Source organism: Schistocerca serialis, chromosome 5 (genome assembly GCF_023864345.2).
Source record: "Schistocerca serialis cubense isolate TAMUIC-IGC-003099 chromosome 5, iqSchSeri2.2, whole genome shotgun sequence".
Classification (NCBI taxonomy): Eukaryota; Metazoa; Arthropoda; class Insecta; order Orthoptera; family Acrididae; genus Schistocerca; species Schistocerca serialis.
Genome location: NC_064642.1, coordinates 140,720,309 through 140,745,291, shown reverse-complemented (window position 1 = coordinate 140,745,291; position 24,983 = coordinate 140,720,309). Strand labels below are relative to the sequence as shown.

The 24,983-nt window shown below is 42.2% G+C and overlaps 1 protein-coding gene across 5 annotated transcripts in view; it reads left to right on the top strand.

Moving 5' to 3' along the window:
- The window catches only part of LOC126481642 (serine/threonine-protein phosphatase 4 regulatory subunit 1-like), a 341,775-nt gene that overhangs the window by 224,627 nt on the left and 92,165 nt on the right, over positions 1-24,983 (top strand). For 2 of the 5 annotated variants that reach the window (XM_050105544.1, XM_050105548.1), the window contains exon 2: positions 22,407-22,528. The exons of the other annotated variants lie outside the window; for them this stretch is intronic. In XM_050105544.1, the coding sequence (XP_049961501.1) occupies positions 22,494-22,528 (35 nt within the window). In that variant the 5' untranslated portion in view covers positions 22,407-22,493. The remainder of the gene's footprint in view (positions 1-22,406; positions 22,529-24,983) is intronic. 5 annotated transcript variants of the gene reach the window in all.

Sequence of the window (24,983 nt, the reverse complement as noted above, 5' to 3'; positions counted from 1 at the left end):
TTGTCACAGAATACTACCTCATCTGTCATAAATAATCGTACTTCCCTTCCTGATCTGGAAACGGCTACGAGGCTCAGCGTAGATGTTGAAACAGTCGTCGAACAAGTTCACAAAAAGGGGGAGGGGAGGGGGTAGAGCAAGCTGTGCCCAAAAAATTTGAACTATCAGTCACAACTTTTCGACCAGAGCACATTAGATGCTTGTCTTGACTCGCTTTCGTGCTGCCGACTGTCTGCAGTTAACATTATGTCGGTCGCAAACCACGCCACCCAAAGGCATGAACCATTCCGAAGACGGATGAGACTAAAAGTTTGGGTTCTTAGGAGGAGGACCTATTGAAACCCAAGAGTAAAAGACGCCAGCAATTAAACTACAGTTCGATTTCTTTGGATACGCAGCGGTGTTAGCGTCCTTCACTGGCTCGTGTTTATAGGGCTCCCACGTTGCGAATCGTCAAACATAACTCGAAAATGACTCAGGTCAGTTTTGTTTAAAAAGAGTGACATTGCGGACCAAAGATAGTACTAGCACCATAGAGAGAGAGCTCAGACATTGATTCATGGAGCGAAGGAGTTTTTCAAATATTCAGCTGTTTTAAGATAAAAATCTGCTTGGGTGGAAAAACAGCACAGTCGTAACTTCCATTGTCTTTCTAAATTAGCTCGGTGATAAAGTGCCAGATTATGTATGCAGACTACCGGATTCGGTCTCCAATCAGTCAAAGAATGTTTATCACTTTTTCCACGTCTGACAATGCTAATGTGAAAAATGCCGAGTTGCATCATGGCTTGTTATCCACATTGGTAGGTAAGGTATCAGTCAGTTCAAAGATCTGGGAAAGGCAACACCATATCTAATGCGACTGTCTAGTAAAGCACTGCGGTGTTGAAAACAATCTTCGGATTGTTGACTGCTTACTACTTACCTAGATGGTAATACCCCAAAGTGATGCGAAACGGAAATAGATTAAGAAATCGGTAGTATGCATAGAGATCGCAAGGAAGCCATTTTTTATATATTCCATACAGTAATGGAATAGGGGACGTAGTTAACGTAGATGTGTACAAATGTAAATAGCAACTGTAGTAAACTACCTACTCAACAGGTGTGTTACAGTTGATACGCTCATTAAGATGTGCTTTAGCACTGATAAGTGCTACACAGTTAAGTTAGTCTGATGAACGCTCCGGTGGTCGTAAAATCGGTTTAATTATTCCAGAATCTGGCATATTTTTGTGCTATAATAGAAGCTAATAGTGGATCAGTTCCCACTGCAAGTGTTTGTAAAGTTCAGAGATGCCGGTACTGATGAAATAGCTAGCTGCAACGTGTGGAACAAATTATGCTGTTTCAGAATAACTAGTAGGAACTGCTTGTCCTTGACGGCAGCTGTGTAGTAAAGGGAACTTAACAGAAACACCCATATCATTTATCATACATTAATGTCCTGATTGAAAGCTTTGGGAACAAAGTTCCACAACCTTCAGGCTTTCATTTGTATCTGATGTTAGCGACAGTAGCCATGTTTCTACTAGTTCAGTAGTATCAGAATTAGCCCACAGTTTTAAGACGATTGGTACTCGATTTGACTACCGTGCTAACTTCGCGGTAACGGGCTGGGCTGCCAGTTCCTAACTAGTGACGTCTTATCGATGCGTAGAAAGTGCACGAAATTCCTGTGGGCGACGTCTTTCATTAGACAATTAAATTTCTGTTATAGCATCACCGTACTGTACCACATGCCCGATAACTGAGATGTGTTCTAAGTTATTCGACACAAACTTTTTGTTTAGAATATTCTGCGATAAAAACCCACCAAACTGCGAATGTTCTGTATGAAGTAACGCCCATTGAAATGGCGGAAAGATCGGCCATGACCACGAATCAGGAGTCCCGCAGTTAGAGATAAGTAATACTATTTATTCGTATTGCTGTGTGAGAATATTTGAACTTAAACATAACTACGACGTAACGCATGTTACACAGTTTGTTGTTGATGCTTGAGATATATTTTAGAGGTCGTGGAATTGGAGGGTGAGTTTTAACGTTGTCTGCAGAATTAAATGTAGTCACTATCTGCATTATATTAGTGAAACAAAGTGCAAAGTTCTGACCACGCTTCAGTAGGAGAGGTTTTCTCTGGTTGGTTTAATTTGTTGGTTTAATTTGTTTAATTTGTTGGTTTAATTTGTAGAACAATTCTGTGTGGGCTCTTAATATTTATACCCTAATGGTGAAGTCATCTTTTGTAAATATCAGAAGTAACCAGAATGGGAGACTGGTCGGAGTGGAAATGTTTTAACATACTTCAGGAAGATTGTATACTGTAGTGGAAAGGGCCTTACGTGCAACGAGATAGAAATGGTGCTACTTTAAAGATACGATTTTTGAATTGCTGTACTCCATTTGAATTAAAATAAGACTAAAAAAATATACCCGTAGTTCAACACGTTATTAGGTCGTCCTGTCTGTTACAAATTGTGAAATTCACTAAGAACATATTTCACGAATGACAATGCAGTATTAATTTTGCTTGTTGGTCTGCTCGGTGGGGGCTGTGCGAATGAGGCTGGTAACACAGGACGTCTATGCTGCGCTGCATGACAAGCATGTCGTGCAGGTAGTATCGGAAAGTGTTTCAGGTGATGTTCATGCGGATGATCACGCTGAGAGAGAGAGAGAGAGAGAGAGAGAGAAAATTAAATGGAAATACATTTTCAGTGTAAGTTTCTAAATCCAAATAAAAGTGTAAAGTTATTTCTCCTAGCCCCAGACAGATTACCAATCTATACATGTAATTAGCGAAATTTGTGATGTGAACTTTTAATAGCTGAGAAAATACTTGAGATTTATAACGAAAAACTTATGGCATGTGCAATATATTTGTGATAAATGGTTAGATATCTGTAAAAGACTGGGAGAAGTTATTTAAACGTTATAGTTCATTTTAAAAACTTAATGTATTGAACGTTTTTGTTTAAATAATTACATTCAGGTGAATTGTTTGCAACAAAGTCTTAAAGCCCACAGTGTATTCTGGTTCATTTGGTCTGGTTGTGCTAAGTTTATCAGTAAAAAGTCCTACCTCATTCTGCAATGTGTTTCTCAGCAGATGACAGTATTCTGTTGCAAGGCAGGTTTAACACAGCTCCCCACAAAAAATGGTTCAAATGGCTCTGAGCACTATGGGACTTAACATCTGTGGTCATCAGTCCCCTAGAACTTAGAACTACTTAAACCTAACTAACCTAAGGACATCACACAACACCCAGCCATCACGAGGCAGAGAAAATCCCTGACCCCGCCGGGAATCGAACCCGGGAACCCGGGTGTGGGAAGCGAGAACGCTACCGCACGACCACGAGATGCGGGCACAGCTCCCCACATTAGTGTATCCTGTGCAAGCCTCTCCATCTCAAAGCAATGCAATGTACATGCATGTGAATCTGCTAACTGTTAGTGCCTAGATGTTACTGTACAAATTTTATTCTTGAACTTTTGCATTATAAAATTGACCATTCCTCAACTCCATGATGAGCCCAAAGATTACTCTTGTAGTTAAGTGGTGCCATAAATTTTCCCCCAATGCGATTCAGTACCTCTTCATTTGTTGTTAGATCTACCCATATAATATTTAGCATTCTTCTGTAGCACCACATTTCAAAAGCCGATTTTCTCCTCCGGTTTGAACTTTTACTATCCAGGTTTCATTACCGTACAAGGCTAAACTCTAGACACGCATCAAAATTACTTCTTAACGTTTATATTTATTTTAACTATTAACAAATTCCTGTTTTCCAGAATCGTTTTCTTGTTGCTGCCGGCCTGCATTTTATATCCTACCTGCTCCGGAGTCATTTACTGCCCAGGCAGGAAAAATCATGTACTGCGTTTGGTATCTCGTGTCTTAATTGCCTCAGCATTGGCTGGGTATAATTAACCGGAATTCAGTGTCCCTTGTATTTTGTTCTCTTTCTGAGACACTGTAAATCCCGTCAACTATTCTGCCAAGTAATTTGTGACAGAATTAAGATGTCGTTGACGTAACACAGTTTGTATTTCAACTGTAATTCTCTCTCCAAAAAATCTCTGTGGTTTCCTTCACTACATGATCTGTGTACAGATTGAATAGTTGGGGATAAGCTACACCCCTACCTCCTAAATTACTGCTTCCTTTCATGCCCTTACATCTTCAAACTGCAGTCTTCTGTACAAGTTGTTAATAAAATTTCACTTCCTGTATTTTATCCCTGCTACATACATAACTACAAGGAATATTCCAGCTGATGTTTTCAAAAACTTTATCTTAATCCACAAATATTACACAATTTTGCATTCTATAGTCAACTAATGGTAAGTTGTATAGTTAGCGTTGCTTCGCAGCTCCTACGTTTCTTTTAGATCTAAACTGATCTTCCCCTCTGTTGGTTTGTCAGTTTTTCCATCGTTCAGTGAATGTCAGTATTTTGCAACCAATATTGAGCTGATAGTTCGGGTAACATTAATGTCTGATAGCATCTGTCTTCTGTCTTCTGTGGGACTGGAATTATTGCATTCATTGTGAAGTTAGGTGAAATACCCTCTATCTCATCTTGCACACCAGGTGGTATAGTTTTGTAGTTGCTGGCTCTTCAAATAATCTCCATAATTCTTATGGAATGTCTCTGTGGAATATATGTAACGTGAAATATTCTTATTAGTTGGATCACTTCGTTGTCTTCTGTAATACGCAGCTACACCTAATATTCCCTTAAGGATTATAACCCATGTGGGATCTCTGCTGCTAGTGCTTTGGGAAAATAGTGATACGTGACTCTGATTAGATGTGGGATATTCGTGACCGCCACAGAAAACCTTTCGTCGTGGTTCGTCATGTTAGTGACTGTCGGTACTTCCTCCAAGGTCTTAGTTATCTAATGTTCTTCTTCGCAGTGTACTTTTTTTGGTTGATTATGCCACCGACGAATCTGTCATTTCGTTAAGTCGTAAAATTCATTAACTTATAAGCCACGATTGTTCCGTTCTACGGTATCAACCAGATGTAAATGTCTATTTTCCATCTAATATCCTAGGTTTATCTTTGCATTTCAGAAAAGGTGTAAAGTGTTGAACGTTTTGTCTTGGCCGGCCGCACAAAAACGATTAGCGGAGCGCACGCGGCCCGCGGGATGCTATTTGCCCACACCTGCCCTAGATGCATGGATATTTAGCACAGGTGGGTCGACACAAGGGCTTATGGTTCACCTTCATCTTTGATCTTTGAAAACTGCATAGAAAATTTTTGGACACTGTGGAGTGTTACATATAGAGTGTATAAAAGGTAAATAAAACGAATGAAATTTCTCTTCACACACGCGCACGCAGGGGGGGGAGAGAGAGAGAGAGAGAGAGAGAAATTGGCCATCGATTGGGTGACCTAGCGTCGGCATTGCTTTGCCCCTTGCGCAGTGAGTTTTCCGGTTCTGTTGGACCGCATTCCAGCCAGCTTCGTTTCCCATGGGCAGCTTCGCCGTGGTTTGAGTCCAGCTGCTGGCAAGTCACCAACAGCCTTCTGCGCAGAGGGCGAGAGCTGGCGGGGCTAAGTGAAGCGGGGATATGTTTATCTCGTTTGCCGCCGCCGCCGCTGTCGTCGCCGATGGCATTGACCTACGTGAAGGTCACGTGTTTACTGACAAGGCATTTCAACGCCCGCCGTGGGAGTCGCCGACGTAGTCACTGCCGGGCGTTACCGCTTGTCAGGAATGCGTGGCGTTCATCGGTTTGGTGCCTTGCATGTCGGGAGCAATGACTATATAAAATATCGTAGCTTATCACTCAGTGCACAGGTTTGGCGAAGCATTCTTTCGTGTCAGAGGCTTCGTATCCGCAGTATGTTCAAGTGATGTTTCGCAACCGCCAATCACATAAGCTCATTCTGTCTGCAAGAACTATTGCGTTTACATGCTCTCAACCGTGGATTACGTCATCTGAATATAGCTAGTGTGATTTTTAAAATTTTAACAGCTCAAATTTTTCGTGCAAGGTATGTCTTAAAGTACACTGGATGAAAAAAAGTTTATCAGCATTTCGAAACTCAATCGTTCTAACCCCCCCCCCCACACACACACACACAACCACACGCTGTCCGAATAAGTCTTCCATTGCAGAAGTGGAATGAATGCTTGGTGTTACTCAGGTAAATTTACACGTCATAAAGCTACTTGAGAAATTGACCTGGAAACTCTCAACCTGCCGGCTATTAACCTACTAGCTACTACCAACGACGTTAGAACAGTTCCAGCATTAGTTGCGTAGTGCTGCTTAAATATTCTGGAAATTGATATGAAGACTAGTCACATAGTGGTTTCAGTTCGATAAATTTTGCTTACTATACAAGAAATATCGCTGCTATTGATAATTAAAATTTCACCTCGATCGCGGTTTCGTAATAAATACACGGAGTCCTAATAAAGCATAAACGTCAGGGGAGGAACAAACGAGTTTAATTGTGGCTTGATAATCCTGATAGTAAGAATGTCTACAATTTTGTGGTATGGTTGCGAAACTGGTGAACTTTATATTAGATGTCAGTGGACGAACGTCTAATCAGTTACCTATTACGCTTGAGATATGGTAACTCCACAAGGGGAGTAAGAGTTTTAAAGCCTCGTTGTTTGACTTACCACAGTCAACAGCGTTGACGTAACAACGTTCGCTGCTTTAGGCAAGAAAATCAGAATGTTAAGTCATACGACGATCACTTCTGTTATTAAATTTACTTCATAGTCGCAGGCATTGCTCCAGTATATTTGTTACCGCACAAAAATAGTTTTTATTCGAGATAATACGTGTTCGCTTGCTCGACTGGCAAATCTCTTAGAGTTAAATAATTAGCTACATTGTACAAAATGGAGTGACATCTGTAAATATACAGAACGTTCGAAGACAATATCAGGAGAAGTCTGATTTAGAATGAGTAAACATATGGTCAACAGAAGTGACTCACTTTGTAAAGCATTTTCAACTGTACGATAAAGTTTGAATATTCGTGCATAGACGCTTTCACGTGGACCCGATCGAGAATAAAGTATGAACTCCCGGCATCCTGCCCAAGGAATAATGTAATATTCGTGAAGCTTCATTTTAGCGACGGCCTGGCAGTGCCTATGCTAGTAAAATAAGGTAAGCATCTAAGAAATCATTTTCGCTTAGAACCAGCTAACATCCTAAGTCTCACGTAAGTCTGCAGGCTTTCGTGGCCGTTGTCACTTAAGTTAAAATATTCTTAGGTATTTTACCTGAGCCAAATACGTTACAGAAATAGTCAAAGTTGAAACTTCGGCTGTTTCTTATCGAACTGGTTAACACAAGTTTCTGTCTTTGAATTAATCCAGCTTGCCGGAAATCCTTAAATACCTATGCTTCAGTGTCATTAATGTAGTGTGAATGCTGTTGCCCGTGTTGACCTAAGTTTTTTTCTGCCTTCGCAAAATGTAGCTGTTCATATTGTATTAATTCACTTGTTTATATTAGTCTTGGGGATACCGCGTGTTTTTTAATAACATTGACTGCTTGTGGTCATAGGTATAGTTAAATTTTTCACTGGTTTAGCGTTTGATTCTGAATCAGACATTAATTTTAGTTGTTTGGGATTGACGGCCGGTTTTGTCGCATCTGTTTCCGCTATAGGATCGGTGATACCAAAAGGCATTTCCTTCACTCTCTTGGCATTTGGCAACATATTCAACTATCAGCTAAAGAGTAACTAGTAATATTAGGAAAATAGAAGCGGGGTTCCGTTTGTATCTAACAGACAATGCGAGCAGCAATTTTGCGATACATTAGATGTATGATTACACACTCTTAGAGAAAGTTCAGTTCTCAGGCTAGAACAGTCAAGACCCAGATTGTTGAGGGTCGATTATAATTAGGTGAGATTCTTTAACGAACACAATACACCGACTAAAAACTCTCGACAGTAAAAATCCATCCCGCGGAGGCGTTGTTGTACGTCGTGAAGGCCAAGGTGGTGCCGAAAGGCGCCCCGTCTTCCTTGGGCGTGTCTCTTACCGCCTGCCTTCTGGTATTGATCGCAGGAACTGCAGGGAAGAACATCCCACGTGCTGGACCACTATGGTCTCGATTTCTGTCCAGTGTCAACCACCCCTGAGCAGGAAGTGTTTTATATTTGGTATCGTCCATAAGCGGCTGGGTTCGGAAGATCTGCGGCCGATGTACAGTTGTGGCTATCGGTACACCCTGACTTCTTGAATATGCATGATGTGCCCACACAAGTAGTAATTGAGCGCTTTTTGTACTAATTAAATATTTGTAGTGCTGCAAAGTGATAAGGCCTTGTTCTCTAAAACTTGGTCGCGCTATTAACTCCGCCGGCATTTCTGGGAATTTGGTTGAGTGTCGCAGAGCTAAATGCATGAACGAAGATACATGTATTGTCCCATGGCCTTACTTGACCAGGAAATTTAGAATCACACCAGTGAAATGTCATTAAATTTCGGCCATAGTATTTAATACACACACACACACACACACACACACACACACACACACACACACACACACACATAGGTGGAAATCAGTGACACACTATTTTAGATTAGTATAAGATTCTGAAACTATTTTAATTCAACAAAACTAAATCAGTTTGAAAGCGGGAAACCAAACAGGACTTGACACGGATTAGCTTCGGTGACAAGTTTAATGTGACGGTCTACTTCATTGAACCAGAAAAATATTGTAGGGTAGCGTTCTGGAATAGTGATAAAAATTTTTGGTCGATTACCCATTTGGAAAACTTTCGAGCAGCATAATCTTACCTCTCACGTTTGCTTTGAAAGCAGTAGTTAAACTGCTCCACATGTTCATAAATATCTGGTTTCCTGAGGACAGTGTGCAAAACAACGGGTGTTGGGACGTGAATAGTAAGTCTCGTATGGTTCGTTCGTTGTATCTGAATCTACATGTTTCAGTTAACATTCATTACTCAGATCCCACTCGAAACTGTGGTCAACATGTTTACTAGGATACTTACACCAGCGGTGTGTGTGTGTGTGTGTGTGTGTGTGTGTGTGTGTGTGTGTGTGGGGGGGGGGGGGGGGGGGGGGTGCAGTGCAGTGTTTTCTACTGCACGAGTAGTTTGCATTACTTCGAATTGTGGCTCTGATATAGTTGTCTAGCTTGTGCATTGTTTGTGAGATAGAAGATAGGCAGCTGCGTCAGAACTGCATGCTAGCGACCTTCAGCGTCTACGTCAGTAGTTCTTACTTTCTTGTTCGGTTTTTGTTTTGTCACCTCTACAGATAGTTTAAAATCTTGCTTCCCGAAGTAATACGACGATCAGCATGCGAAGTACAGAAGAACGCGAAATCCCGAAGATTGGCTAACTTTACAGACGCGCGAAATTTGGCACGGACTTCAATGCGAGATGCCTTTAATAGGTTACACAACGAAAGTCTCGAAATTTGGTAGGAAATCCAAAGAAATTCTGGTCGTATGTAAAGTACACAAGCGGGAAGACGCAGTCAATACCTTCGCTGCGCAGTGCCGATGGTACTGTAAAGCAGAGCTATTGAATGCAGTTTTCCGAAATTCCTTCACCAGGGAAGACGAATGGAATATTCCAGAATTTGAAATACGAACAGCTGCTAGCATGAGTTTCTTAGAAGTAGATACCTTAGGGGTTGTGAAGCAACTCAAATCGCTTGATACGGGCAAGTCTCCAGGCCCAGATTTTATACCGATTAGGTTCCTTTCAGATTACGCTGATACAATAGCTCCCTACTTAGCATCATATACAACCGCTCGCTCACAGATATATCTGTACCTACAGATTGGAAAATTGCGCAGGTCGCACCAGTGTTTAAGAAGGGAAGTAGGAGTAATCCATCGAACTACAGACACATATCATTGACGTCGGTTTGCAGTAGTAGTAGTTTTGGAGCGTGTACTGCAAGCAGTTACAATATAAGACACCTCGAGGGGAACGGTCTATTGATACGTAATCAGCATGGTTTTAGAAAACATCGTTCTTGTGCAACGCAGCTAGCTCTTCATTCGCACGAAGTAATGGCCGCTATCGACAGGGGATCTCAAGTTGATTCCGTATTTCTAGATTTCCGGAAAGCTTTTGACGCCGTTCCTCACAAGCGACTTGCAATCAAGCTGCGGGCGTATGGGGTATCGTCTTAGTTGTGCGACTGTATTCGTGATTTCCTGTCAGGAAGGTCGCAGTTCGTAGTAATAGAAGGCAAATCATCGAGTAAAACTGAAGTGATATCAGGTGTTCCCCAGGGAAGCGTCCTGGGACCTCTGCTGTTCCTGATCTATATAAATGACCTGGGTGACAATCTGAGCAGTTCTCTTAGGTTGTTCGCAGATGATGCTGTAATTTACCGTCTATTAAGGTCATCCGAAGACCAGTATCAGTTGCAAAGCGATTTAGAAAAGATTGCTGTATGGTGTGGGAGGTGGCAGTTGACGCTAAATAACGAAAAGTGTGAGGTGATTCACATGAGTTCCAAATGAAATCCGTTGGAATTCGATTACTCGATAAATAGTAAAATTCTCAAGGCTGTCAATTCAACTAAGTACCTGGGTGTAAAAATTACGAACAACTTCACTTGGAAAGACCACATAGATAAATTGTGGGGAAGGCGAGCCAAAGGTTGCGTTTCATTGGCAGTACACTTAGAAGATGCAACAAGTCCACTAAAGAGACGGCTTACACTACACTCGTTCGTCCTCTGTTAGAATATTGCTGCGCGGTGTGGGATCCTTACCAGGTGGGATTGACGGAGGACATCGAAAGGGTGCAGTAAAGGGCAGCTCGTTTTGTATTATCACGTAATAGGGGAGAGAGAGTGTGGCAGATATGATACGCGAGTTGGGATGGAAGTCATTAAAGCAAAGACGTTTTACGTCGCGGCGAGATCTATTTATGAAATTTAAGTCACCAACTTTCTGTTCCGATGCGAAAATATTTTGTTGAGCCCAACCTACATAGGTAGGAATGATCATCAAAATAAAATAAGATATATCTGAGCTCGAACAGAAAGGTTTGTGTGTTCGTTTTTCCCCGCGCGCTGTTCGGGAGTGGAATGGTAGAGAGATAGTATGATTGTGGTTCGATGAACCTTCTGCCATTCACTTAAATGGGAATTGCAGAGTAATCATGTAGATGTAGATGCAGTCTCGTTGTTTCGTAGTTAAAAGTCAAAATGCATGTCTAGTAAATCCGCTTAGCTGTTGCGGCATTTTAGTGTAGGAACTATGTATGAGTTTCATAAACGTGAAAAAGGCGTATTATCAAGGCAGCAGATGCGGTCGTAATAATGTGTGCCTTGGAGTATTTAGGCATGTTCCAAAAGAGCAGATCTGACTTTCCGCGAGCTCGGCTTGTGCTGGTTATGTTGCTGCCGGCAATGGAGGCATCCAGTTGCCTGCAAAGGAGAGCGCGTCGATGGCTGTTCCGTTCTGGGAACACCACAGGCTTGCGACAAAAAGACCGCCGTCGCTACCACACTGAGTAGCGACTGAGTCCGCTAATCTGCTGCACGGCGCCGCAAGACGAGGCTAAGCTTCCTGTCCGCAGGATTCGTATGTTGTTAGTCTCGACATTATCCCGTTCATAATGCTCTGGGAATAACTTTTAGTGGTGGTTGCGACAGTAAAATTGCCGAGACATTGCCGTTACCAAAGTTAGTCGTCCGTTACAGTACATCTGTTACAGTCCATCTGTTACGGAGGACGGTTTATCACACTGTTTAAATGACAGATAAGTCACTTTCCAGGTGATAGGAACAGCGAAATAGAAGTAATGTAGGCTGTTTCCAAAACTTACTATAATACGAGGGCGTGTTGAAAAGTGATGCTTCCGAATTTATGTGAAAACTCTGAAACCATTTAAATAAAACGTTATTAGCATGCTAACTCTTTGTCGCTAGTAGAGTGTAGCGTAGCGGTGTGTAACGTAACAATGTCGGCGCGTGAGACACCTTGCTGTAAAAATACTATCCATCGCTCAGCGTTGGTGTGACACAGACAAGAGCGACTTAATCACCATTTACCCAGTGGCGTGATGTGAAGAATTCAGTATATACTAAATTTAGCTTTAGTCATCGACCGAAATCATAATCGCTTGAGAACTCCTACTTGCCAAAGTTTCTGAATGTGTACAGACTATAATTCAAACGAGAAAAAATTTAAGTTGCTGAACACTATAAGTGAAACATGTGTATGGCCATTATGTGGCCGTATCTTTTCCCTCCAGTTCTAATTGAACCAGGTTTAGTTACTATCTCCGTCGAATGCGTACCTAAACGGAAGTATTCGGCCATTAAGAACTCTTTTTTATTTTATTTTATTTTTTTCCTGCAAGAACTTTAACAAAATGTGAAACTGTTGTCCTCCATGAAATGAAAACTAGTACAACTGATAAAGCGTGCCCCAGATTTTTAGCACTAGTGCATAAACTCTACTTTACATGGACATAGCATGTTGCGAAACTCGTCTCCCAATTAGCGGCGCGATACTACTGTACTACCGTAAATGGCTGTCCACACATCGTTGTACACTTCAGTTAGAACACTTGAGCACGGTACTGAAACTCCATTTTCGTCTCTGAAGTAGTTTTGGCAGTTGCGTTGGTAGTGGCGCAGTCTAGGCTTGACTGCTTGAAATCGGTGCAAAAGAAAAACAATAAACGTGTTTTATTTCTTGAGTGGGTAGAGCTGTGTCAGCTCGAGTGCTCAGTGACAAAATTTTGTAAGTTACTCTGAAGCTACTTCAGCCAAAAACGAATGGCGCCAGAAAAATTCATGGGACTTGAGATTTCTAGATGCTACAAGGAAAGAGACACTGTGTGAAACATGTCGCAATTTAGCGTAAGTGTTTTTAGAAAGTGGACATTTCTTCTGTTCGCTGTCTGTATAGTATCTATAATGCTGTTAAGTCGGCAATTGCTAGATTTGTTAAGTATATTTATTCCACTTAGTTCGGAAGCTTCTCCATCTGCCTGATATTAAGCTTTTCACTTAGTGTATGTTAAATTTTCTTTTTCCATCCTTAGCTTCATGTTGTCTTAGCTGGATAGCTCTGCGTTTGCGCAGCTGTTGTTTTCAAGGTAATCTATTCAGGATGGCTCGTATTGAGCTAATAGCGTCTACAGAAGAGTCTTCAATAATCTTAGAGGTCTTGCTTATTACAGAGTGTATTTCTGTCGGTGACTCTTCACACCGACAATCCTTTGATATTCATTTTACGAAGAATTGCCTCGAGACAGCACATCTTCGCACTCATTTTTAATGATTATCCTTAACTTCCAACAAACACTAATTCCGAGAAAAAGTATTTCGTTTCCTCATTACATCACATGAAACCTCACATAACCTACACTGTGCATAACTGATAACCCCGTGTCGTGAAAGTGCCGTGAACTGACGTTTCGCATATGCTATGTCTTGCATACTATTTTCGAATGTTGGTTTCGTAACTTAGTGCCCCGTCTAAACTAGGTTAAGTAACTGAACAACCACCCCACACTCATCGTTAGGGGAACGCGAGACGAAGCTTGTGCTCCTTGAAATCAAGTGGGTCGGTCATTTGAATAGTCTAAGCAAGGAGTTTGGGCGGGATGGGTGCACGCGCAGATTGGCGGCGAGCTGGAACGCTTCCAGACACTGCGGTAGACGGCGTGAGCGCACAACCTGCTGCTGCGTCCGTGATTAGTGTCAGGGGATGGAAACGACTTCCCGATTACTTATTTTTGGTAGAACTTCAGGCATGAGCTTCCTTCAGAACTTGCATCTGCCTTAAAGGCAAAAGCTTGAGCCTTCAACTCCGTGTTAACCTCTGATTGTTACATAGATTGTGTGTTCTGCTGCTTGAACATGACAACCGTTGGTGAGTCATTGTCAGTATTTTAAGTTTCTCAAGTTCCGTACTTTCCACAGGACCACCCGTCTCCCCGCTCTGCTTATATTGTTATGGTTTTTGGCTACATGTAGAATTTCTATATCCATTTCATCCATTCGGGTTCCAGTGTTCGTTTCTCCACATCCGTATTTCTTAGTTCCACTGTGATCCCGTCGTTTTTGATAACGCCTATTGTCACATTTCAAATGTCGTTTCTTCAAAAAAATTCTAGAAAAGTTTATTCGCTTTGCATGCTGCTATGTAAAGTTACTAAAGTGGTCGGATATTATGTTCTGTTTCGTCAAAAGTTCTCTACCGTCGTCCTTGACACAGTCTACCAGTAATACTCGTCACAGCTTCTATGTCTAAGCTCCCTAATTCCTCCAATGTGAGTGTTTTAAATGTTGTCTGACATATCTTGGCATCATTGTTTTGATTGTTGCAAACACAAACTATTTCATGTTCTAAATTCACTAAAATATCGTACGTAGTTAGCATTGGCCCCTCCCGGTAGAGAACATTTGCTAGATATGTTCTGATGGTTTAGAGCACTGAGTAACCACTTTGCTAGCTGCCTAGTTTTGTTTTATATTCGGGTACAATTGCAACCGTTAGTTGTATGGATTTTTAGATCCTTTATACATTAACAAAAATAGCAAATCCATGAAATTGACGCACAGTGCTAACAATTAACGTAAGCTTTTAAAAGTTAGTGTGAACGAATCTGTTCACGAGACGTATGTGCTTACGAATTGAGAAACGGGCGTTGCAACATTGAGTGGTTTAATCACGATCCAGAAATCACTGTTGTAAGAAGACAGCCTTAGGGACGATGAAATTGTCTCAAAATATAGTAGAAACCATAGGCATCCGCAAAAAGGGGTACGTGCCCTCTCCTGGAATCTGCGTGCAGCCAATTTATTCACTACGGGATTTCTGGAATATCTACTAGTCATTGTCTGCGGTTCCACTAAACTTCAGACTTAACATGGCCGTCCTTGACAACAAAAGTTGCAGCTTGAGCAGTCTTGTGTATTTGGAATTTTTCTGAATTGAAGTCTTTCAAGGAAATTATGCCAGTCCAATGGTTCGGACGCGGTTTCGGCTCTCAACTGCAGACAAGATGGATACGATCCTACGGTGCTGAAGTGGTCTTAAGTCTGCCTTTCACTTCCTCGTTCAGCCCGTGCAAAGTTGCAAAAAGGAACCGGTCTTACACCATAGAGAAAGAACTATGTCGTTGATTCCCAACACCATAAATTTGGCAGTAATATACGTGCTAGTCATTCGTCCCCCCAAGTCTCAGCATGGATTGTTTAAATAAGACAATCCCGGTTGCAAAATTTTTATTTGCAGCAAATGGCGTGATTCATTTTTTTTTGGGGGGGGGGGGAGGCGTGGTATCATCAATTTGGCCTAGGGGTGAAAAATTACAATATGCAGATTAAAATGAGGAATGCAAGTAATATAAGATTTTGCAACCGAGAGTGTCTTATTTCAAGAAATCCGTTAATGTTAATAGATGTGTAATTTTATAAGAAATGTTACAGATGCCATCAGAGTTAAATAACTTTTTTTGGCATTTTTGATGTCCAACACCAGCAGGATTTTGTCAGTCATTCTTTTAGATTTTCAATTTTCGGTTTCAACGTAACATTATGAGAATACAGGAATACTAGCGTAAATATTTTCTAGTTTCATTTAATAACTCGTTGGATACCCTGAACATAACCATATGAGTACGTTATTTCTGATCGTTGAATAAAACAGGTGCAATGCATATTCATGTTGATACATAAAAAGGTGTACTTTGCGTGTATTATTGAAATAAGCTTACGCTTAGGTGCCAACTTAATCTACTTTAAAGATACTTACCAAACTTACTCTGTGCCATATTTTTTGTGTAGTTATTACCAAATTTAGTTCATGGTACACGACATGTTACAGATCCATCGAATCAGTTACGTAAACACCGGCAAGTTTTGAATCCTGTCCGTCCTGTAAAAATTTCAGCGGATTCCCATGGCAGAAATCCTACCATGCATTTCATCATCTATAACGTCGAACAGGTCCGCAGTAAGCTCAAATACACCGAAGCGCCAAAGGAAATGGTATAGGCATGCGTATTCAAATACTGAGATATGTAAACAAGCAGAATATGGCGCAGCGGTCGGCAACGCCTATATGACAGCAAGTGACTGACGCAGATTTTAGATCGGTTACCGCTTCTACAATGGCAGGTTATCAAGATTTGAGTTCGAACGTGGTGTATAGTCCGCGCTTGAGCGATGGGACACAGCATCTCCGAGGTAGTGATGAAGTGGGGATTTTCCCGTACGATCATTTCACGAGTGTACCGTGAATATCAAGAATCGGATAAAACATCAATCTGACATCCCTGCGGCCGAAAAAAAAATACCCTGCAAGAATGGGACCAACAGCGACAGAAGAGAACCGTTCAACGTGACAGAAGTGCAATCCTTCCGTAAATTGTGGAAAGTTTCAATGCTGGGCCATCAAGTGCCAGCGTGCGAACCGTTCACTGAAACATCATCGATATGGGCTTTCGGAACAGAAGGCCCCCTTGTGTACCCTTGATGACTGAAAGGGACAGTTTTGCGCCTCACCTGGACCCGTCAGCACAGACGTTGGACTGTAGGTCACTGGAAATCTGCTGCCTGGTCTGACTAGTGTCGTTTCAGATGAATCGAGCGGATGGACGCTTACGGGTATGGAGACAACCTCATGAGTCCAAGGAACGTGCATGTCAGCAGGGGACTGTTCAAGCTGGTGGAGGCTCTGTAATGGTGTGGGGCGTTTCCAGTTGGAGTGATATGGGACCCCTCATACGTCTAGATAAGACTGACAGGTGATAGGTACGAGTCTGATTACCTGCATCCATTCATGTCCATTGTGCACTCCAACAGACTTGAAATGCCAGCTGCACAATGCGACACGCCGTACGTCCAGAAGCCACCAGACCCACAGACTTGAACATTATGTACTGTTCAGAAGAGATCTCCACCCCCTCGTACTTTTACGGATTTATGGACAGCCCTGCAGGATTCATGGTGTCACTACCCTCCAGCACAACTTCAGACAGTAGTAGAGTCCACGCCAGGCCGTGTCGCGGCACTTCTTCGAGCTCGCGGAGGCCCTACATGATATTAGGCAAGTGTACCAGTTTCTTTCGCTCTTCAGTGTAAAATATCCTCTATAGCTAATTTTGACAGCGGCGCTTTCACAAACATCGCAGCCACGTGTGTGCTAAGTGGTATAATTTCGTATTCTCTTGTGGTATTGCTTACCCTGTTCTAATGGTTCTAATAAAGACCATTCATTTGACGAGGTCATTTATTCCATCGTTTAAACCTGAGTAATTTCCTGTGCGGAACTATGTTCCAGAGTCAAGTGCCAAACTAAGCTTTTGGATTAAGTTTCTAAAACCATTCATTAACGTTTCAACATCACAGCAATTGATCATTAGCTAGTTCTAGAAGACTACTGGGGCTGTGAAGATAAATTGTTTTACCGACCTATAGATCATTTACTGTGACAACTAGCTCAGATGACCAATGCTGGAAGTATCTTTCTGGCATTGTCCTAAGTGGTCTTTGAGTGGATATTGGATCTCCGCTTTCCCCGCTAGTATATCTGCCACCCTCTCGGTACTATCTCCCTCAGTTGGTTTGATTTTAAGGACTCCAAAATATTGCTGAAGCTGGCAGTGGGAATGACCACTGAGGAATGTGGGGCAACATATATAAGAGGGTAAAATCAAATGGCTCTGAGCACTACGTGACTTAACTACTAAAACCTAACTAACCTACGGACATCACACACATTCATGCCCGAGGCAGGATTCGAACCTGCGACCGTACCGAGGGTAAGTCAGTCATCTGCAATTTATATTCTTGTTTATTTTGGTAGTACTGTCGTTTTACGTTGACGATGCGTGCTTTGTTGTTATATCTTTGCGATTTTCAAGCTGCTAGGTTAGTTTCGTTATCGCTGCCGTGCTGTTACTCATGGCTGCTCCGCTGTCTATTTGCACCAAAGCAGAGCAGCGTTCAGTGATCGGTTTTTGTGGTCGGAGGGCGTGTCAGGGGCCGAAATTCATCGAAGACTTCCGGTACAGTACGGGAACAGTGTCTTGACACGACGGAGTGTCTACGAATGGATTGAAAAATTCCGAAGTGGTCGCACAAGTTTTACGCACGATGGAGCCGGACGACCGTTAACCGCCACACATGAAGAAACCGTTGAGCGTTCGCGTGAAATGATTTTCTTAGACGATTAACTATTGACGAAGTGGCACATCGTCTGCAAATTAGTCACGGCTCTGCTTGCGAAATCATCCACAGCAGACTTGTTTCATAAAGTTTGTGCGAGATGGGTCCCAAAACAACTCACACAGTTGCATAAACAAACGCGATTGGACATTTACAAAAAACATTTGGATCGCTATGGTAACGAAGGGGACAACTTCTTAGACAGGATCATTACTGGTGACTAAACATGGATCCATCATTACGAGCCGTAAAGTAAACGGCACAGTATGGATTGGAAACGTCCAAATTCGCCGTGCAAGAAAAAGTTGAGAGACCCAACCGTCCGCAGAAAAACTGATACCTACGGTTTTTTGGGACGCACAAGGTCCAGTACTGGAACATTATGGGGAAAGGGCACAACAATAAACAGTGTACGTTACAGTGATATGCGTACTGCCAGGCTAAAGCCTGCAATTTGAAGCAAACGCCGAGGATTGCTGTCAAAAGGTGTTGGGTTGTTGCACGACAATGCTCGTCCGCATGCTGCTGAAACGCTCAAATTTGAAGTACTGGATCATCCTCCATGTAGTCCCGATCTTGCCCCCACTATCACTTGTTTGGTCCACTCACAGGCATTAAGGGGCCGTCGATTTGCATTTGACGAAGCAGTGAAAGAAGTGGTGCATTCTCGGGTCGCAGCTCAACCGAGAACCTTCTTTTATGAGGGCATGAAGAAGCATGTACAACGATGGGCCAAGTGCGTTGAAACGCAAGCCGACTGTCTAAAAATGTTCTTGTAAGTTTCCTATTTGATTACAATAAAATTCTATAACTATTTTGTGGCTAGTAATTGACTTACCCTCGTATACAATCAACAATCTTTTGTGTAGATTCGAATTGGTTTTGGAACTTCACTACGCTTTCCTCAATCCCGTACGAAGAAACGTCGTGGAATGTTTGCACCGACTTTCATTGAAAGCTGACCGCCATATCTCTTTGTGTAGATAGCGGATCGTTACGAAACAAAACAGCGTAGGATCCGGCGCAACGGTTTCCCAAGTAGGCCGTATTTCGGCTGCCCATCGGCGCCTCAGAGGGCGTCAGCGCACAGATAAGGCGTCACGGCTTGCCTGTCGCCATTCATGCTCGTGCTCTGCAGATAACTACTCCTCAGCGCTGCGTAGATGTTCTTGGAAACTGACGTAGGCAAACGCGTGTACCAGCGTTTAGCTGCATTGTAAAAATAACTTCTCTGCTTGCTCATAGTTCTGTAGCAAATAGTTAAAGGGAATGTTCAATATTTCCGTGATTCATTTTCCACACTACAGCAACGTGTGGCTCAAAATCCAGTAACTGCTTCAATAGAACGTAATCAAATGAAGTTAAAATCCTTTTATAACTTCGGATGGTAACGTAGAGAAAACGCACAATGTGATATTGAGTGATCGTTGAATGTGTGAGAAAGCTGACGCCTTAGCCATATCAGACGTAAGAGAACAAAAAATTCTAAGTGAAGAATTAGAATTACTAAGAGGTTTGTGACGCATGTATCCCGTATGTACGTAGAGTGACTATGAAACGGTAGAAGCGAAACAGCAATAAAAGCATTGGGTGGATGCCGGTGGCATGCATCAGAGGCGAAATACGTTGTATTTGCTGGAAACGTATTTACTAAGTTCGTTTCTGACATTGTAACGATAACATCAGCTGTAAAGCTACTGAACTAGAGAAAAGTGGCAAGAGGCATGGATTGCAAAAATCTCCCATATAGACAATGCTCCTGCCCAAAAAGGATAAGCGTTGTAGAAGGGTACGTATCCGTGGGTTGTAAACATGTTAACGTGTCACTATTGTACGATGTTACTCGGTGATGGTCTTCAATGCGGACCTTTCTCCAAATTGAAGAGAAAAAAAACTTAAGGAAATGAGTATTCACTAGGTGTAGTATTTTTATGCAGGTCGATTCTATACTGAGATTCCCATTGCACAATCTATAAAATTGATGACTTCGCTTTTAGTTTCACCAAAAGTTGTTTCGACTTTCCGTATTCTGTATCACCCCTTCAGACAACAAATTCTTTTCGATATCTTCACATTTTCTTGCAGCATTTCGCCTTGCGTCTCTACACTTCCAATTAATTTCATTCCTGAGGAATTTACGCTATATTCCTGTCTTAACCTGACATTTTTGTGCGTCCTTCTTTTGCTGATGAAAAGAAGTATTTCTTCTGTTAGCAAACGTTTCTTCACAGTTGTCTTCCCTGTACCTGTGATCGGCTTTGAAACCTTTGTGATGGCCCTTTTTAGAGATGCCAACTCGTCTTCAACTGAACTGCCTATTCTGGTATTACTTACAGCAGTATCCATATCCTTGAACTTCAGACGCGTGTCATTTGTCAGTAGAGTATTTGCTATTCCCTTCTGTGATTTATTGCAGCCCTCGGTGCGTGTCTCCGCTGTCATTCTTACTGCCAAACCCATTTTCTTGCGTGTTTCTTACATTCCTTTCCCCTACATCTGCGATACAGTCTATGATCATTAGATTTTCATTTCTCTTCATATTCCAAATCGTTCTCTCTCTCTCTCTCTCTCTCTCTCTCTCTCTCTCTCTCTCTCTCTCTCTCTCTCTCTCTCTCTCTCACCGTCGGCATGTAGGCCTATACCTGAACAACTGTTGTTGGCGTTGGTTTGACAGATCCTGATAACTAACCTATCAATAAACTGTTCAAAGTAGCTCACCCTACTTACCAGTTGATAATGTATCCTACTCCCGTTGTACATTTTCTGCTGCCGCTATTGCCATATATACATCTGACAAGAATTCCGTATTCTCCTTCTATTTCACTTCATTGATCCCCACTGTATACAGACTGCGCCTATACATTCCCTTTTTCAGATTTCGTAACTTTTATACTACGTTCAGACTTCGCAAGCATGGACTGGTAGAATGTTATCCCGTCGTTAGTTATTTCATACATTCCCTTTTTCAGATTTCGTAACTTTTATACTACGTTCAAACTTCAGACTTCGCAAGCATGGACTGGTAGAATGTTATCCCGTCGTTAGTTATTTCACCATTCTTATCAGTCTGCTTCTGGAGATCCAAGTTGGGTGGGGGGGGGGGGGGGGCGGTAATCCGGAATCTTTCTCCAGTTGAGAGATAAACAGGACACTTCATTAATTTGAGGATTTTTATTAGTATTCTGGTCAATACTGTCAATCATTCCTCTAAATCTGAAAGTGCTACACATGATTATGTATTCTAAGGCTAGCCGTAACGTCCGTATTGCTTGGGGGTGTTCCTAAATTTCCTCAGAAACCAAACAAATCTTCCCCAACGTTGACTTCTGCTAGTTTTAGTGATTAGTTTCCAAATAATTGTCGGTATTTTCTAAACATTTTTGTTAAATGATAATTCAGTGATATTCGCGCCTGTCAGCACCTGCCTTCCTTGAAAACGGTATTGCTTTTGTTACTGAATTCTAGGGGTATTTAGCCTGCCTCCAATCCTGCACACCAGGTGGAATAGTTCAGTCGTGGCTGGTTCCCTAAAGTATCTCAAATGTTCAGGGATTGTCGTCTGCTCCAGGGACCATATTTCGACTCGGGTCCGTCCGTGCTCACACATTTTCTTCACATGGTATCATATCTATTTCATCTTTTACTTCGTCTTGCCGTTCTATCTGAAACGTTCAACCACCTCTGGTTTCTTAAATTTATTTAAATTATAGTCTGTGCAAAACCCTACTTGGAGGGTCCTCTTTGATTTCTTTCGCTCAGTCCATATTCATCTATTTTTCTTGTCTTTTCCTATTATCGAATTCCAGTCCCCAGTCAGATTTTTCTCTCCTCGAACTACAATTTTTACCTTATTATGCATTTTTTTGCATCTCTCTCAGACGTAATCCAGCATTACCCCTGTTAAATTTTTTATTTATAGCCCTGTATTCACTTGCCCCCATGGCCAGTTTCTTCTGCCACCGCCCTTATTTCTCACGATCTCCAACCTACCCAATTATGGGTTCCGACATTTCACTCTTCAATACGTAGAATGCTAGGTTTCTTTCTCCTGATGCCAATATCGTAAAGAGTGGACCCCGCCCGATCTGAATAGGGGACGCTTTTACTACTGAAGTATTTTGCCCAGTAGATGCCATCAAAGTACTTTACCTAATAGATTCAGTCATTGTCAGAAAAATGACTGTAGTCATCCCTTGCTTTCAGCTGTTCGCAGTATCCGCACAACAAGGCTGTATCTTGGCTAATGTGACAATACCAGATCAGTCCATCTTCAGACTGTTGCCCGCAAAAATGAAAATGGTGCTGCCACTCTTCAGGATCTGCAGGTTAGTTTTGCCTCTCAATCTATACCCAACCTTTGATTACGCCTCCGGTACGGCTATCTGTATTCTTTAGGTACACAAGCCACACCACCCCTCCTCGCAAAGGTCCATGGTCAAAAGCAGTACGTAATTCATCATGCTTCTTTAGTCGGGAGTGGACATTATTCTTATGACAGTCATCTCACATAATTTGAAACTGAATAGACGGAAAAAAAAACGCAACGCCAAAAAATACTGTTGAGTAATGAAATTTCTAGAATCCATTTGCCCAGTTAACGTATTTGATGTACGTTGCAAGAACTCAGCTTAATGTAACCGCGAGATAAAACATTGCAAATGTGAAATGCTGGTATCACCGGTGTACCCACCAGAATATTTAATGGAACCTTGCGAACGGGCATGTATTGCACATGTGACTGATGCTAGTTCGTGGGATGGAGTTCCATGCCCGTTGCACTCCGTCGGTCAATACAGGGAGTGTTAATGCAGTTTGTGGATGACGCTCGAGTTGTCCGATAAAATCCCGTATGTGCTCCATCGGAAACAGATCTGGTGGTCGAGCAGGTCAAGCAATGTCAACACTCTGTCGAGAATTATGGGTTACAACAGCGGTATGTGGACGAGCGTTATCATGTTCTGCAACACTCCATGGAATTCTCTTCATGAATGACAGATCGACACATCGAATCACCAGAATGACGAACAAATTTGCAATCAGAGTGAATGGGATAATCACTAGTGCGCTCCTACTGTCATGCGATATCGCGCACGAGAATTTAACTCCAGGTGTAGGTGCAGTGTGTCTAACATACAGTCAGACCCTCAACTGGCCTTCTAAAGCCGTCGGCACACGGTACGAGGCAGGTAACTTTGACATGCAGGAGGACGGGATATCCAACGTCACGAGACAGCGCCGTCGACACACGCCACGACCTCGTTGACTTGATTTTGCGCTCTTTGAGTTTTCCAGCGGCGGTTGCCGGATTTATTTGGCTCGCAAACCATACAGTGTACTCACAAAACAGCACGCGTCTAAAATTCCTACCTCAGCTCTATGGAAAAAGAACCTCTCCTTTCCTGACCATATGCTTTCCAGGTTGTTCTGTCTGTGGTATACACAAATAAAACTTCAATATCCGTGAACGTGAACGTGCAATAATGCAAAAACGAAAGGTACATGTCCACTCAGGAAAGACATAAATCAAACTCACTCCTGTCAGAGATCGTTTATGTTTACATAACATGAAATATTACGTCTATTAATTTCATACGAAACTCTCCCAACCTTTCACAAACCTCGAAAGTGGGGGAAAAATGGTGACAGTGGGGTACGCCATGCTGACCTACGCAATTAAATGACTGCGTTTTGTGTACTTCATCTCTAAAATGTAATTCGCATTTAATTTCATAACAAAACCTAATAAGAACGATACGTTTTCATGAATCATAAATGGATCGTTACCTTAAAAGGGATTGCTCTCACAAAGCGAAAAAACTAAATACGTAAATTTATCACCAACATGACCTTACCCGTCATTGTATTACAATAAACTGTACTAATAACTATTCGTTCTCCACACATTCAACGCGCCCGTGTTTAGAAATAGCATATATTCGTGGCATGTAACTTGTAATACCAAGCTCATCGAATATGGGTTTCTGCTGTACACGACAAATAAGCTCTCAACAGGGCGTCTGACTCCTTGAAGTAACCGATATGTAACAGTTCGCTGTCACCGTGATGCCAGCTGCTACACATATTGTTGCTGCTGAAGCAGTAAGATACACCAGAGCCCCAAGCCGAACATGATGGCCGTCTGCCTTGGTAGTGCCACGTGGTCGCCTGGAGCTCGGTCTCCTTGGGACCTTACATCCTCGTGACCACCGCTGCCAGCCATCATTTACAGTGGCTACATTCGTGTAAAATCTCATTGCAAGGAACATAACAGCTTTCCGTAGCCCTATTACACGACCTCATGCAAAGTGTGAGGTGTTAAATGTCGTCGTCGTCTTTAAGGTATTCTTCTCTTTCATAAACTCACCACGTCCCATCTTAAAGGTAACGAGCGCTCACGACCGTTACAGCTCGTATTTAGAGCAAAACCGATCCGCATCCTCAGTGGCGCAAGGCAGGCGGGAAATATGAATACACCATATTTCACGTGCAGAAATAGGCCTGCAAGCTTTCATATATGTCTTACAACTCCTCCTTGACATTGCGATTTTGTTTCCAGCAGTGTATTTTCGCAATTAGCATTACCATGGTCAGGACTGAACTTTAGGAAAGCAGACGTGAATAATTGTATAATAATGTAGCAGTTCGGGAGACATACGCACTTTTTCCTGCACTTTTGTATGTGACTGTAACGTTGAAACAGTTGCTTAACAAGCGGAAATTTCCATGAGAATTAGGTTGAACGTCGAGGGATACGATTGATCACTTGCTCCAAAAAGATCT